Below are 15,253 nucleotides of genomic sequence, written 5' to 3' on the forward strand. Positions count from 1 at the left end.
AATCCAAAAATTATCCTCTTTTTATTTCCATAGTGCTTGAAAACAGTATAGTTTTTGGTATAACATGGTGCATATTAACCTGTGGTATTTAGGGATGCAGTAATACTGTTAAGTGAAATTCATAGGTAATTTATAGTAATATAAAATAGCAAACTTGCCTTCCCTTCTATCCACATTCTCTGTTCCCCTGCTCTGCTTTATTTTTTAATCTGTAGTACTTCTCCTCTTTTAACATATTCCATATTTACTTCTATATTTGTTATTTGTCTCCCTCCACTGAAATGTAAGTTTCTTAAGGGCAGACACTTGATCTGTTTTTTTCATTACTGTATCCCCAAGGCCTAGAACAGTGCTCGATTCATAAGTTAATTAAATATTTGGAAAATGAATAATCTACGTGTCATTTCAACCTTCTAGTTTCAACTACTCCTATCAGAGCAGCTAGAATCCAACCAAACTAGATGGTTCCATAGAGGGGTATAAATGAATAATGAATAGGCTATGGGAGAGTGAAGTTAATGTGCTAGGCCAAAAAACTAGATGATTGATATTAAATTATTCAGAATTTAATTATATCCTAAAACTGCAAGCCAATATGCCACCACCCCCTGTTGGTTTTTGTAAGTTGTGGTTTTTGATATTCAGGCTTTTAATAGAAGCAATGTATAATATGAACCTGTTTTCACATTTGTTCTTTTCTGTAGATATAGACTTGATTCATTACACATGTAATCGTGTTAGCATCTTATCTATCTACATTCTTTGGTGATAGTTTTATTTTTAGATTAAAAAGTCACTGTTTTCCATGATGTATAAATTTTAATCAAAAACATTATTGAGCTCTCTATAAGGTAATTGATATGTTAAATCCTCTTGGTTGACTAAAAGGAATTCAGTCTTCATTGAAAAAGCAAATAAAAACTTTTTCTTTTTTCATTTCAAGAGATGGAGAGAGGAAAAGCATGAGTGTTGAGAGGTAATGTTTTGTTATTATTAATTGTTCATAATTCATGTTATTTTTAACTAATTTTTAATTTTTAGTAAAATATCACTGAAATAAAAAAATCTATCCAAACCAAATAGCAATTTTCAGCAGTTGACACTCCTAAAGTAAATATCCCAGTACAATGCTGTATTGTCTTTGCTTGCTGTGCTCTCAGTGGGAAAAAATTTAACTGCAGTTATTTTTTTACATGTTGATTTTGTTCCTATTGAGTGAAAACCAAGCATTTTAGGATTCCAAATCCTAATTTCTAGCCTTCTTTATAAGAAAAATTATATTGAGTAATTATTTGGGAAATTTAAGAAGTGACAATGAAAATTCTTCCTGAAACTCTTCAAATGTTGGTGAATGAGCATAGATATCAAATAGTAAGATATTGATGAAAGAGAGCTTAGAGGTGATCTAGTTCAGTGGTTTACAATCTTGTTTGGAAGTCAGATAAACTCTTGATGGAACCTTATTTTTGGAGAACTATGTCATTGTTTGAAACGTCCCTCAGTTATCTCCTCAAAGCACCAAAGTTCCGCGGAGACATTTGAGAAGCACTGACTTAGTTACAAGGTTGTGTTTATTTTTCACATATATTATTTGTGATTAGAAAAGCTGAATGACTTTTACAAGACAACACACTCAGTAAATGACTGATAAATTTGCTGTTTTAGGCTGTAATTAAAATAAAAGCAATCAAAGGAAAAGAGGGGGAAAAAGCATCCAAAAGTGAAATAGTATTGTCCTATTTTTGTCTTCCATTTTGCCTTTTGTTATTGAGAACACTACTTACTCTAAAAGAATAGTATGGAAAAGGCCAACAAGCCAATAGAAAAAAATGAACAAAGATCTAGTTAGTTAACAGAAAAGGAAGTACAAGTGGCTTATAAAACATGTGAAAATATTTACAATCTTCTTTATAATTTAAAAAATACAGATTGAAAGTTCTCTGAAATAGCATTTTTCACCAATCAGGCTGGCAAAGATCCTAACATGCTCTATTGGCAAGACTATGGGAATGAAAAAGCTATAGGGGGTGTACTAGTTTCTTATTGGTGCTATAATGAAATTCATTCACTTACGGTTCTGAAGGTCAGAAGTCCTCAGATTAAGGTGTTCGCAGGGTTGCGTTCCTTCTAGAGGCTCCGGGGCGAGTCCGTTTCCTAGCCAATAGCTTCTAGAGGCTGCTTGCGTTCTTGGACTCATGGCCCCACCCTCCATCTTCAAACCCAGCATCTTATTTTTCTCTGACTCTGAGCCTCCTGCCTTCTCTTATAAGGACCCTTGAGATTACATTGGATCCACTTGGATAATTCAGGATACTCTCCCCATCCTAATTGTATCTGCGAAGTTCTTTTTACCATGTAATGTACTAGGTTCTGAGAGATAAGGATTTGGACATCTTTGGGGACCATTATTTTGGGAGCATAGCATATTATGAGGGAGCAAGCAATTTGGCAATACCTATCAAAATCACAGATACACAATTACTTTGAGCCCACAGTTCCTTTTCTAGGAATTCATTCCACAGATGTAATCATGTGTCATTTTACATGTATACAAGGTTTTTCATTGCATTTTTTTATGATAGCAAAAATCGAAAATAAGTATCTTAAGTCTTTATAACTTAAATAACTTAAATATATGAGATAGAGTTAGAAGGGGGATTCTTCACTGAATAGTCATTTGCTCAGGGTTTTTTACTCATTACCCTGATCTCCCTTTAGTATCTTCCTCTTTTATGTTAATATAACCTCTCAACTTCTTTCAACACTCTTGTGCAGATGAATTCAAAATTTCTACGTTTACTCTCACCAGCCCTCCATTCCCAGTTGTCTATTTGACAGCTCTTCCTAGGTGCCATGAACCAACCCCTTAAATCTACTTAAAGATATTTCTCTTCCAGAAAATACATGTACAATAATTGGAATGATGTTCTCATCTGTACTTTCTTAAAATAATCCTCTGTAACAGAGTCTATATACACTTATATCCTAATGTATTATAAGTCCTAGGGGCATAATCATTGTGTGTTGGTGATTTTAATCATCTTTTTAAAAAATATTGTAGAGAGAGCAAATGGACCTTTGCTCATCAGTTTAACTATAAATGATCTTCCATTATTTAGGTAGATCTTGAATGTTTTTACTTAATTATATCTTAGTTCATCTGAAAACTTTATTCTGTACTGCAGAAAATATAACTTAATGCTAGGCCATTTAAACATACTATATCATTCTTAAATTATCCTGAATTATAGTTTACTTTGTGCACCAAAATCATTCTTGTCTTTCTAGGACATTCAGTGAGATAAGTAAAGCAGAAGAACAGTACAGCTTGTGCCAAGAACTTTGCAGTGAACTTGCTCAAGATCTGCAGAAAGAAGGACTTAAGGTACTTTATTTTGATATGATGTTCTTAGTTTTTAAAATTTTTAATAATAAAATGCTACCTTAAAGCAAGAGTTAGATTTTGCATTTGAATACAAATTGGGAAGTGTCAGGAGTATTCCCATCCCCAATGGAGATAAATTCAGTTCTGACCCATATCTGAGGCCGATGATGAGGTCATTCTGTGAAGAAGCAACTCTGAGGGTGGAATGGCTCCAATATAATTCCAGAGGAGTTTATCCTAGCTCAGGAGTACATTTGAATAAGTTCAAAATCTGTTATATTGGCGTTAGAGAATAAAGCAAAGAGCAGGATTTCCCTAGAACTGTATTTACTTATTATAAATGCCTTTCCATCATCCTTTAATGTTTTTCTCAGGCAGACAGTGACCTTCTATAACAGGCATTTTGTTTCAAGGCTCTATGCAGGTTGCTTAACACATTGAGAACAAAACCTGGAAGGCTTTGAACTTTGTATTTTACAATCTTCACTCACAACAATCCATATTTGGTATTTTTCCAACACTCTCAAATCAGAGGTGGAGTTATTACAAAGTGTAACACAAAAGTATTAAAAAGTTATTACAAAGAATGAAGCATCTGATGAGTATTTTTCTTGTAATCCTTCTCTGTCATACCTTGAGTATAAGAGAGTTCTTTTTTAAATAAACTTTTAATTTTAGAATCATTTTAGATTTACGGAAAAGTTATAAAGGTAATATAAAGAGCTCCATATACCCAGTTTGCCTCACTGTTAGCATCTTATATTATCATAGTGCATTTGTCAAAACTAAGAAACTGACATTAGCACATTGCTGTAAACTAAACTCCAGACGTTTGGATTTTACCTGTTTTTCCATTAATGTCCTCTTTCTGTTCCAAGATTCAGTCCCAGGAACCACACTGTATTTAGTTTTCATGTCTCCTTGGTCTCTTTTAGTCTGTGACAGTTTCTTAGTATTTCTTTGTTTTTCATGACCTTGACAGTCTTGAGGAGTACTGGCCAGGTATCCTGCAGAATGTCTCCCAATCTGGGTTTGTCTGATGGTTTTCTTATGATTAGACAGGATTATGGGTTTTTAGAAAGAATACCACAGAAGTGAAGTGTCCCTCTCATCATGTCCTGTCAAGGTGTATGGTAGCCACATGGTATCACAAGTGATGTTAACCTTCGTCACTTGGTTAAGGTAGTGTTTGCTGGGCTTTTCCACTGTGAAGTTACTGTTTTCCCCTTACCATACTCTATGCTTTAGAAGTAATTCAATAAGTCTAACCCACTTTCACAATCTCCAGCAGGTAGTAAAATATACATAACATAAAATTTACCATTTTGACCATTTTTAAGTGTACATTTCACTGGCATTAAGTACATTCATATTGTGCAACCATCACCACTCTCAATCTCCAGAAGTTTTCCATTATACCAAACTGAAACTCTGTACCCATTAAACAAGTACTGTGAAGGGAGTTCTTACATGTAAATTGTTTCACATAGTATCTGGCATATAGTAGGCACACAGTGTGAGCTATCCACAAGAACTTTTTCAATGGGGCCCTTTTAGAAAGATTTTTTTTCCTTCCTTTTTAGGTACCAAACTAACCTCTAAAAGAAATTCAGTAAAATGAAAAATGATAAGTTAACTTTGCCCTTTATATAAAGGTCTTTTATAAGAATTCAGCTGGGGAGGGGAGTAATAATTATTGGCTAAAATGGGATTTTTAGGTTACTTACAGATTTTAATTTTTTTTGTTTTGTTTTGTTTTGGTGAGGAAGATTGTCCCTGAGCTAACATCTGTGCCAGTCTTCCTCTACTTTGTATATGGGACACTGCCACAGCATGACGTGATGAGCAGTGTGTAGGTCCACGCCTGGAATCTGAACCAGTGAACCCCAGGCCACCAAAGTGGAGTGTGTGAACCTAACCACTATACCACCGGGCCAGCCCCGGATTTCAATTATTTTTATGACCATTTTCATTACCGTGTTTTATAAATAATTGATTACAGTTCCATATTGTATGTACGTGAGAGACCTTCCTGAATTTTTTCTAACCTGTAAAATAACTTTTTTCTAGAAGTTAGAAAGTCATATATATAATGTATCCTGTTTGTCATAGGGTAGAACTGTTACCATTAAGCTGAAGAATGTGAATTTTGAAGTAAAAACTCGTGCATCTACAGTTTCATCAGTTATTTCTACTGCAGAAGAAATATTTGCTATTGCTAAAGAATTGCTAAGAACAGAAATTGATGCTGATTTGCCACATCCCTTGAGATTAAGGCTTATGGGTATGACTTCTTTTCTTGTTTTTCCTTAAATCTGCTAGACTAAAGTTTAAATTAGTTTAATTCCAGTAAGAACCAACTAAAGTTGTTCTTTTCCTTACTGCTTACTGAAATCCTTGGGGCTAGATATGTTTCAAAATTTAAAACTTCTCAGATTTTAGAAAGCAAATTCAGTGCATATTATTGAGTATATTATATAATACTCCTTTGAGATCTAATGCAGCACTTCATGATCAAACACATTAATATTTCTTTAGCAGAACAAAAAAAAATATTCACACTGAGTTGTAAAGGCTCTAAATAACCCACATCAATTACCATTTATTGCTTACGATTTTGAGAGCTTTTTGGATTTTGGAATTATGGATAAGGGATTGTGGTGCTATAAAACCACATCTCTAGCCACCACAAGGTAAGAAAAGCAAAGAACCATGTTTCCAAAGTGAACTGGATGAGAGAATGTTTATGGATAAGCACTCGAAATGCCAACTTTACTACTAGGAATGGATTGTTAGCCATACTTTCGTTTAGGAAAGGTAGTACACACTGAAGTCAATTAAATAAAGTATCTTAACTAAAAGAGCTAAAGAGCAGATGTTAATAGCAGCTTTATTCATAATTGCCGAAACTTGGAAGCAACCAAGATGACCTTCAGTATTGGGTGAAAGGAAACTGTGGTACATCCAGACAATGGAATATTACTCAGCAGGTAAAAGAAATGAACTACCAAGCTGTGAAAAGACATGGAGGAACCTTAAATGCATATTACTAAGTGAAAGAAGTCAATCTGAAAAGGCTACATACTGTATGATTCCAACATATGACATTCTGGAAAAGACAGAACTATGAAGACACTAAAAAGATCAGTGGTTATCAAGAGTTGAGGGGAGGGAGGCATGAATAGGCAGAGCACAAAGGATTTTTAGGGCAGTTAGCTATTCTGTATGATGCTATAATGGCGGATACATGTTATTATACAGTTGTCAAAACCCATAAAATGTACAACACCAAGAGTGAACCCTAATGTAAACTATGGACTTTGAGTGATAATGTTGTGTCAGTATAGGTTCATCAGTTGTAACAAATCTACCACTCGGGTTCAGCATGTTGATAGAGGAGGAGGCTGTACATGTGGGGGCAGAGGATATATGGGAACTCTCCATATTTTCTGCTCAATTTTGCTGTGAACCTAAAATTGCTCTAAAAAAATAAAGCCTATTGAAAAAATAGGGAGCTAAAGAGCATGTCATTGACTCCAGTTAGTTACTTAATTAGTGTCATGTGTATCATGTATCAGATGATGTCATGTGTCAGATATTAATTGAAAGACCTATATAATCAAGCTAACTCCAATAGATATTTAATATTTAGTGATAGCTCATTTTATAAAGTAAGTCTCCACTCAAAATACCAGCTTTGAAAAAGCATCCCTTTAATTCAGAAAATACATTGTGTTGCTTGTTATTTTTCTCTAAACAGCTTTTTTCCTATGTCACAATAGTATTATGCAAAATGTTTTCATGCTTTATGAGTGAATTGGCTCTGTTGACTTTGGAATTGATTGATTGTGGTTGGTTCAATTTAGGTGTGCGGGTGTCTAGTTTTCCCAGTGAAGAAGGCAGGAAGCAGCAACAAAGGAGCATTATTGGCTTCTTACGGGCCGGAAGCCAAAGCCTGTCAGCCGCTCGGTGTGCACTAGAGAGGGCTGGCAAAGGCCAGTGCCCAAACCCTCTGGAAGTGTCTCAGAAGAAGAGTTTCTTTGATAAAAAACGATCGGAAAGGAGATGGAACCACCAAGACACATTTAAATGTGAAACTGTGGATAAACAAAGTTTACAGGCATCCCAGTCATTCCAAGTCTTAAAGAAGAAGATGAGTGAGAATTTAGAAACGTCCGAGAATTCAGATAACTGTCAGATGTCTGCCTGTCCTGTTTGCTTTAGGGAGCAAGGAATCATCAGCCTGGAAGCCTTTAATAAGCATGTAGATGCATGTCTTGATGGGCCTTCGATCAGTGAAAACTCTAAAATGTCCTCATGTTCACGTGCTCCCTCTACAGAAGTTAACAAGAAAGAAAATGTACAGCCTTCTTTTTTGCTCTGTGAGAAGCAGGATTATGAAACCCATCAGAATATGGAAATCACTTCAGTAGATTGTGTAGAGTTGGTAGAGACTGTAGGTAACCCATCTAAAGCAGAAGGTGTAGATGCTCTAAGTGATAAGCACAGCAAAGAGGAGTGTTGTAGTCTTCCAAGCAGACCATTTAATGTTGAACGCTGTCATCAGGATTCTTGTACTGGTTCCTTGGAAAATGAAGACGTTGAGTCCCTAAGAAGGCAAGAAGCCCTCCAACCTTATTTACGTGAAGTGGAAGCAGACCAAGCTCTAGTCTGTCCTGTCTGTAACCTGGAACAAAAGACTTGGGATCTCACCCTGTTCAATGTGCATGTGGATGTTTGCTTAAACAGAGGCGTTATCCAGGAACTGAGAAGGGATCAAGTTAATCCCGTTAACCAACCCAAAGAAAGCACCAGAAGTGCTGGTGAGTTTGCAATCATTTTAAGGAACCTGATTTTCTAGAAATGTTTTATTAAAATTGAGATTGTTGTTAAATCTGAAACACATACTATTAAAGGGATAGTTTGTGTATGCTGCCATTTAGGAAAATGTTACTTACCATGGGTCAGGATTAACTGAAGCCGTTAGATTTTAAATTTGGGGAAAACTTTGATTTGGGCTGGATTTAGCACAGAATGGACTTAAAGTTTTAGGGAGCAGAATAATCTAATCAAAAAAATTCCTTAGGGGCTAGTCCCATGGTTTAATGGTTAAGTTCCGCACGCTCCACTTCGGCAGCCCAGGTTCACGGGTTCAGATCCCGGGCATGGACCTACACCACTTGTCAGCCATGTTGTGGCAGCGACCCGCATATAAAATAGAGGAAGACTGGCACAGATGTTAGCTCAGGGCGAATCTTCCTGAGCAAAAAAAACAGGGAAATTCCTTTGGAGAACACTTCCCAAGGCACAGTGGTAAATTAATTGTAATTACATAGCTAGAAAGCCTCTTTAACTTGTTTTTTGGTATTCTGACTGTAGCCCAAATTCAGAAATAAAAGCAAGTGTTATACTAATAAAACAAGTAAATTACAAAGAAATTATGCTATAAAGTTAGTTTCTGGAATGTATAAATGTGAACTATGTAGTACCAAGGAAGTTTTATCATCTTTAATTAGTCAGCTTTAACTTTTTAAATTTTTTTACAGCTTTTTAATTATTGCATGTTGTTCATTTTGGAATTTCTTGACTTTTCTTCCCTCTAAAGGTACCTCAGGCAGAGTACAGAAAACTTTAACAAAAACAAAAAGGTATGGCTAATGTGAGTTTGTATAAAACTGGCTATAAACAGTCATATTTTGAGGTCTAATTTTTAGGAGATGTTAAAATTTGCTTTTATAAATCATCAGGTAAAATGTTTTAAATCGATTATTTGCAAAAGAATTTTTTTGATCTCTTCTTGCATTTTAATTGTGTGTTCTTTTTTATTCCAGGCCAGGATTGATGACAAAGCACTCAGCATCAAAGAAAATAAAACCAAGCAATCCGAGACACACCCTTGATACATTTTTTAAATGAATGTTGAACATTTTATCATTAATTTTTAATTGAAACTTATAATCAATGAATCTATTCTTCCTCATTTTAAGTTGACAGATTCATTTAGTGAAAGACAAGTGCAATAATCCTTCCCCAAATGACATTACCTTTATATGAATTTGGAATATATACTAATTTACTTTTGTATATCTTTTTGATAACCATGAGAATTTTATTTCCATTATACATCGATTGGAAGTCAGTCCTGTTAAAGATCGTTTTTAAACAAGAAATTAGGAATGAGATCAGAACGTGATTTCCTTCTTTATTATGTGAATATAAAAACATATATTTATAAGGGCTCAGAGGTTTATACAAACCTATTTTAGCATGCGAATTTTTCCGCGTTTAACCGCTGCATTGGCGCTGGACTGGTATATTTGATCTTAGTACCTTGTACAACTCTGTGTATTCCTGTTTTAGCTCCTAGTATCTTCAGATACCTCATGAGCATTCATAATTCATATTTATCATAAGTTCTATGAAGAATATTAGCATAGCAAAGCTAGCAGTGGTTTTGTTAAGTTCAGGAAAATAATATCTCAGTATTATTTTCTGTGTTAAAAGAATTTTGCTTAAAATATGATTATTCATTTGATTTTTTAATTTAAAATTTCTTTATCTTATGAATAAGCACTTGGTTCACTAAAAAATATTTAGTCTAAGATTCAAAGTAATTATTTTGTTATCTAGGTTTTTAAATGGCAATATTTCATTTCTTGGCAGTTATGTTTATACTTTACACAAACCTACAAAAAGGATAAATTGTACATTCACTTTATTTTTATTATAATCTTCTAGAGAAAATGTGCAATTCAAAAGATTAATGTGTGTTAAAACATCTCATATATCTTAGATATATTTCTATCATATTTTTATTAGTATTCATGAAGGAAGACAGCTTCACAGTAGTTAGCTTAAGTAGTTGCTGCAAATACTTTTGTGCTATCAATAAGAGCTTTTATCAAAAAACAATTATTTAGGGGCCGGCCCGGTGGCGTAGTGGTTAAGTTTGTGGGCTACGCTTTGGCAGCTCGGGGTTCACAGGTTTGAATCCCAGCACAGACCTGCGCACCCCTCACCAAGCCATGTGTGGCAGCATCCCACATATAAAATAGAGGAAGATGGGCACAGATGTTAGCTCAGGGCTAATCTTCCTCAGCAAAAAAAAAAAAAAAAAAAAAAAAGGTGAAAAAACAATTATTTAATTGAAACATGAAGATGGAAGCCATTTTCTGTTACTCCTGTAAGGAACTGAATCTTTTGTTCTTTTATATTTTTGTTTTCTCTTTTCCTGCATTTGATATTTTAGAGCTCATTATCTAAATTTATAAGAAAATAATATTTTAGGAATACTTTAGGATCTCACACAATCTTTGGTGAAAGCAGTCACTTGACTTTAAATTACTTGTTTAAAATTAGGCTTAATGAGGGGCCAGCCCCGTGGCTTAGCGGTTAAGTGCACGCACTGCGCTACTGGTGGCCTGGGTTCGGATCCCGGGCGCGCACCAACGCACCGCTTCTCCGGCCATGATGAGGCGGCGTCCCACATATAGCAACTAGAAAGATGTGCAACTATGACATACAACTGTCTACTGGGGCTTTGGGGAGAAAAAAGGAGGAGGATTGGCAACAGATGTCAGCTCAGAGCCGGTCTTCCTCAGCAAAAAGAGGAGGATTGGCATGGATGTTAGCTCAGGGCTGATCTTCCTCACAAAAAAAATAAGTAAATAAAATAAAATAAAATTAGGCTTAATGTTTATTAGCATGCCAAGCTTATGTCTAATGTTATATGCGATGGCAAATACAAAGGTGTTGAGCTGTGGTTCTTGACTGTGTGATGTACTTATGTAAATTCTGTGCAAAATTAAGTTCAGTGGAACACTGACTTAATGTATCGAAAAGTAGAAAGCACCATATTAGTTGTTTTCTATCTTGCCTCAAGTTTATTTGTATGTGTTTTCAACATTAGAGTAAATATTAAGTTATTTTCATTTAGATCCATTTAACTGAATCTTATCATTTAGTAATATTTAATAATAATTTAAAGTAAAATTGAAAATGTTTAACTTTTTAGCCAATAGAAATGGTTTCCTTACATTTCCACTCTTTTCCCACCTCTAGAGCTTTCACTCTTATTTTGTTTGCCCAGAATTCTCTCCACATCCTTTCCTATTTATTTTATCTTATACATCCAACTCATTTTCTTTTTATTATACTTTTGCCTTGGGCATTTTTAGAAAATATAGCAAAACTACAAAGAATAAGCACCTATAATCTTACCTACTTAGAGGGTCAGAATATACAGAACCACCTGGGAGAACATATTTGCAACACATATAACTGGCAAAAATCTAGTATCCAGAATATATAAATGACTCCTATGAACCGGTAAGAAAAAGACAGACAGCCAATAGAAATTTGGACAAAAGACTTTAAATGGCACTTTACATAAAAAGAAATCCAAATGGCCAAGAAATGTGAAAACATTCTCCGCCATTTAGTAATAGGGAAATGAAAAGTAAAACCACAAAGAGGTATCCCTACCAGATTCACAAAAACGAAAGGGTCCAATAATAGTAAGTTTTTGTGATGATGTCGAGCAATGTGAACTCTTACTTTGAAAACAATCACTTTGGAAAAGTTTGCCCTTCTTTTATAAGTTTGAAGATGTTGCACACTCAACAACCCAGCAGCTGCACCCCTGAATAGACAGCTTAGCTGGTTATCTTCCATTTGCCCTCCAGGTCCACTCTTCGCCTGTCAGCACCTTGCTTTATGTCTGGCGAGGTGTCACAGAAGCGGAGGAGCCCCTGCGGAAGATATGAGGGAGGAAAGAAGATGAGGTTGGGTGTTTATTCCCTTTTGTAGGATGATTGTGAGCTGGGTAGTTCCCTTGATCAAAGGTCACAACTTCTTGTAGGTGGCCATGTTCATACTGCACTCGCTGCTCTGTCCAGGTTCTGATGATCCTTTCCTTCCCTCCCCCCTTCAGCCTAGCAGTGGCAACAGAGCATTGCTCGTATTAGCCTGGGGTGCTGCACTATCTGTGGTTTCCCCACACCTAGCCTGCACCTTTGTAAATGGTCCCTTTCTTAAACTCATCTCAAATTACAAATTTTTTGCTTGCCAGAACCCTGACTAATACAATGCCTTGGGAAAACTATTGGACATGTTCCCAGGAAGCATATATAAGAATGCTCATAGCAGCGCTGTAATAGGTTAAATTCTACCATTGTGTATTCATGTATAGTCAAACAATAGAATTCTACACAGTGGTGAAAATGAAGGAAATAGCTAATCAGAAAGTGGATGAATATCCCAAACATAATGTGAAGCAAAAGAAGCAAGTCCTGTAAGGATGCCATCAGCATGATTCCATTTATATAAAGTTCAAAACAAAACTAAACTATTATTTTAAGGATACATTCATATGAGATCAAATTATAAAGAAATGCAAGTATGTTACTGTCCCAAAAGTTAGAACAATGATTTCCTCTGTGGGGAAGTAGGGGAATGTGATCGGGGAATGGCACGTGGCGCTGCTGGGATGCTGGCAATGTTCTGTTTCTTGTCTTGGGTGGTAATTGCATGGATGTTCACTTTTAAAATATTCTTTAAACCATACATATATATTTTTTACACTGTTGTTCATATATGACCTATATCACAATAAAAAGAAAAAAAAGGGCAGAAACTGCTTTCCTTAGCAAGATGATGTTTTCCTCCATCTCTGAAGGCTACTAGCTTTAATAGAGGAAAAGTACATTTCTCCCTGCTGGGCCTTTGCTGAATACAGCAAGAAAGAGCCATCCTACACCAACGTTTTGAGTTTTTCTCCTAACATTTCACATTTCCCCTAATGCCACAGCCTCAATTAGCATTTGGTCTGCTTTCCAAAGGACAGCAGTTGACAATTTGACCAAAATTTGTCACTGCCAAACAAGTCACCAACTTTCCAGCCTGTGACATTTGTGTCCCCACTCCCTAAAGCCCTCCCTCCAACACTAAGCCAATTCTGTATATTAGGTTTTGTTACTTGTAGCACCCTACTTTCTGTATTAGTTCAGAATTTCACTTCAGCTGTGAGTTACAAAGACTGAAATCAGAGTCTTGTAGAAAAAGAAATCAGTTCTAGTTTTCTCTTTTTTTTTTTTTTTTCTAGTTTTCTCTTGAAATATGAATTTCATTGGTTAGCACTGCCTCAGTGGTTCAAGGATGGGTTCAAAGTCTCTGATTTTCTTGGCCTCACATGGTCACCTTATGGTCACAGCCGGGCTTTTCCTCATCCAGCCTTACACATGAATTCCAGCAGGAGGATGAGGAAGTGGAAAGGATAACAGGGCAACAGGTCTGTCCCACTTTAAGGAGCTTTCCTGGAAGCCCCACATAACAATTTCCACTTAGATGTCATTGGCCAGAAATGTGTCACATGGCTTCCTATTAAAGGGAACCTGGAAATGTAGTTTTTAGCTGGGCACGTTGCTACCGCCAAATAAAATCAGGTTCTGTTGGTAATTCTGCCTAACTCGTAAAGAATACCTGTCAAAAATTACATGTTATCACATGGTGAAATTTTAGAAGCGTTCCTTAGGAATAACACAAAGGTACCCTCTACTATTTTGTGGGAGATCCTAGCAATTCAATAAAAGAAATAAGATGAATAAAAACTGGAAACAAAGAAAAATAAAACTTTATTGTGAGATGATGTGTTTGTCTACATTTTTAAAAATCTCCATTTCGTAAAATAGTTCAACAAGGTTATGGCCACAAGATGAATATACAAAATCAGCATTCCTATACAACAGTAATAACCAATTAGAAAATGTAATAAAAATAATCTCTTTTATGACAACAGTCTACAAGGTACCTAAAGTGGGGGATACCTGAATCTATCAAAAAAATGTGCAAGAACTTGGGAACTGCAAACATTAGTGAAAGACAGTACATCTGAGTAAATGAAAAGAGTAACCCAGGGCCGGCCCCGTGGCTTAGCGGTTAAGTGTGTGCGCTCCGCTGCTGGCGGCCCGGGTTCGGATCCCAGGCGTGCACCGACGCACCGCTTCTCCGGCCATGCTGAGGCCGTGTCGCACATACAGCAACTAGAAGGATGTGCACCTATGACATAACGACTATCTATTGGGGCTTTGGGGAAAAAGAAAGAAAGAAATTTAAAAAAAAAAGAGTAACCCAACTCATGAATAAGAAGAATAGCTATCTTAAAACTATTCTTCCCAAATTATTCTATAGATTCAGTTAAAATTCAAAACAAAACCCATCATGGTTTTTCTTGGAAGTTATGAAGTAGTTCTGAATTTTATATGGAATAGCAAAGGCCCAAGCATAAGAAGGTAGAAGGTCAGGTTCTATTACATATCAAAATATATTATAAAACTATGGTAATTAATACAGTGTATTAATAGATTGGTATTGTCATGGGCATGGACACTTGAGACAACTCAGTAAAATAAGTATTGACTTTAAGTAAATGGTGCTTGCACCATTGGTTATCCACAGAGAAAAAATAGCCTTCCTGTGTCAAGAGTCCCCAAGACTACCCTCAGGCCTTCCTGTGCCAGGAGTCCCCAAGACTACCCTGAGGCCAGATAAGTTGCTAGAAAAACTTGCAGAACTTAGAAAAGCTGTTTTGCTCATAGTTACAGTTTGTTACAGTGAAAGGATACAGATTAAAATCAGCAAAGGGAAAAGGCAGATGGGCCAAGTCCAGGAGAGACCTGGCACAAGACAGGCAAAGTATTGCCAACCGGGGAGGCTCACCCAGGTTTTGGAGTCCAGGGTTTTTCCTGGGTCCATCAAGTAGACATGCAGTGCCCAGGTGACCGACCTTAGATACTCAGTCTCCAGCCCGCCAGAGATCTAAATGATACCTCAAGACCCGGGGCCTCAGGCATATGAAAACAGGCATTCACC

General features: G+C 36.1%; 1 protein-coding gene across 4 annotated transcripts in view; it reads left to right on the top strand.

Annotated features, from left to right (window-relative positions):
• The window catches only part of POLK (DNA polymerase kappa), a 69,093-nt gene extending 57,709 nt beyond the window's left edge, over window positions 1–11,384 (top strand). For all 4 annotated transcript variants that reach the window (XM_058564553.1, XM_058564493.1, XM_058564735.1 and 1 more), the window contains 6 exons: window positions 944–976; window positions 3,289–3,385; window positions 5,498–5,669; window positions 7,252–8,208; window positions 8,991–9,033; window positions 9,217–11,384. In XM_058564553.1, the coding sequence (XP_058420536.1) occupies window positions 944–976; window positions 3,289–3,385; window positions 5,498–5,669; window positions 7,252–8,208; window positions 8,991–9,033; window positions 9,217–9,301 (1,387 nt within the window). In that variant the 3' untranslated portion in view covers window positions 9,302–11,384. The remainder of the gene's footprint in view (window positions 1–943; window positions 977–3,288; window positions 3,386–5,497; window positions 5,670–7,251; window positions 8,209–8,990; window positions 9,034–9,216) is intronic.
• Window positions 11,385–15,253: the final 3,869 nt, after the last annotated feature.

The sequence above is a fragment of the Diceros bicornis genome, chromosome 1 (assembly GCF_020826845.1).
Source record: "Diceros bicornis minor isolate mBicDic1 chromosome 1, mDicBic1.mat.cur, whole genome shotgun sequence".
Classification (NCBI taxonomy): Eukaryota; Metazoa; Chordata; class Mammalia; order Perissodactyla; family Rhinocerotidae; genus Diceros; species Diceros bicornis.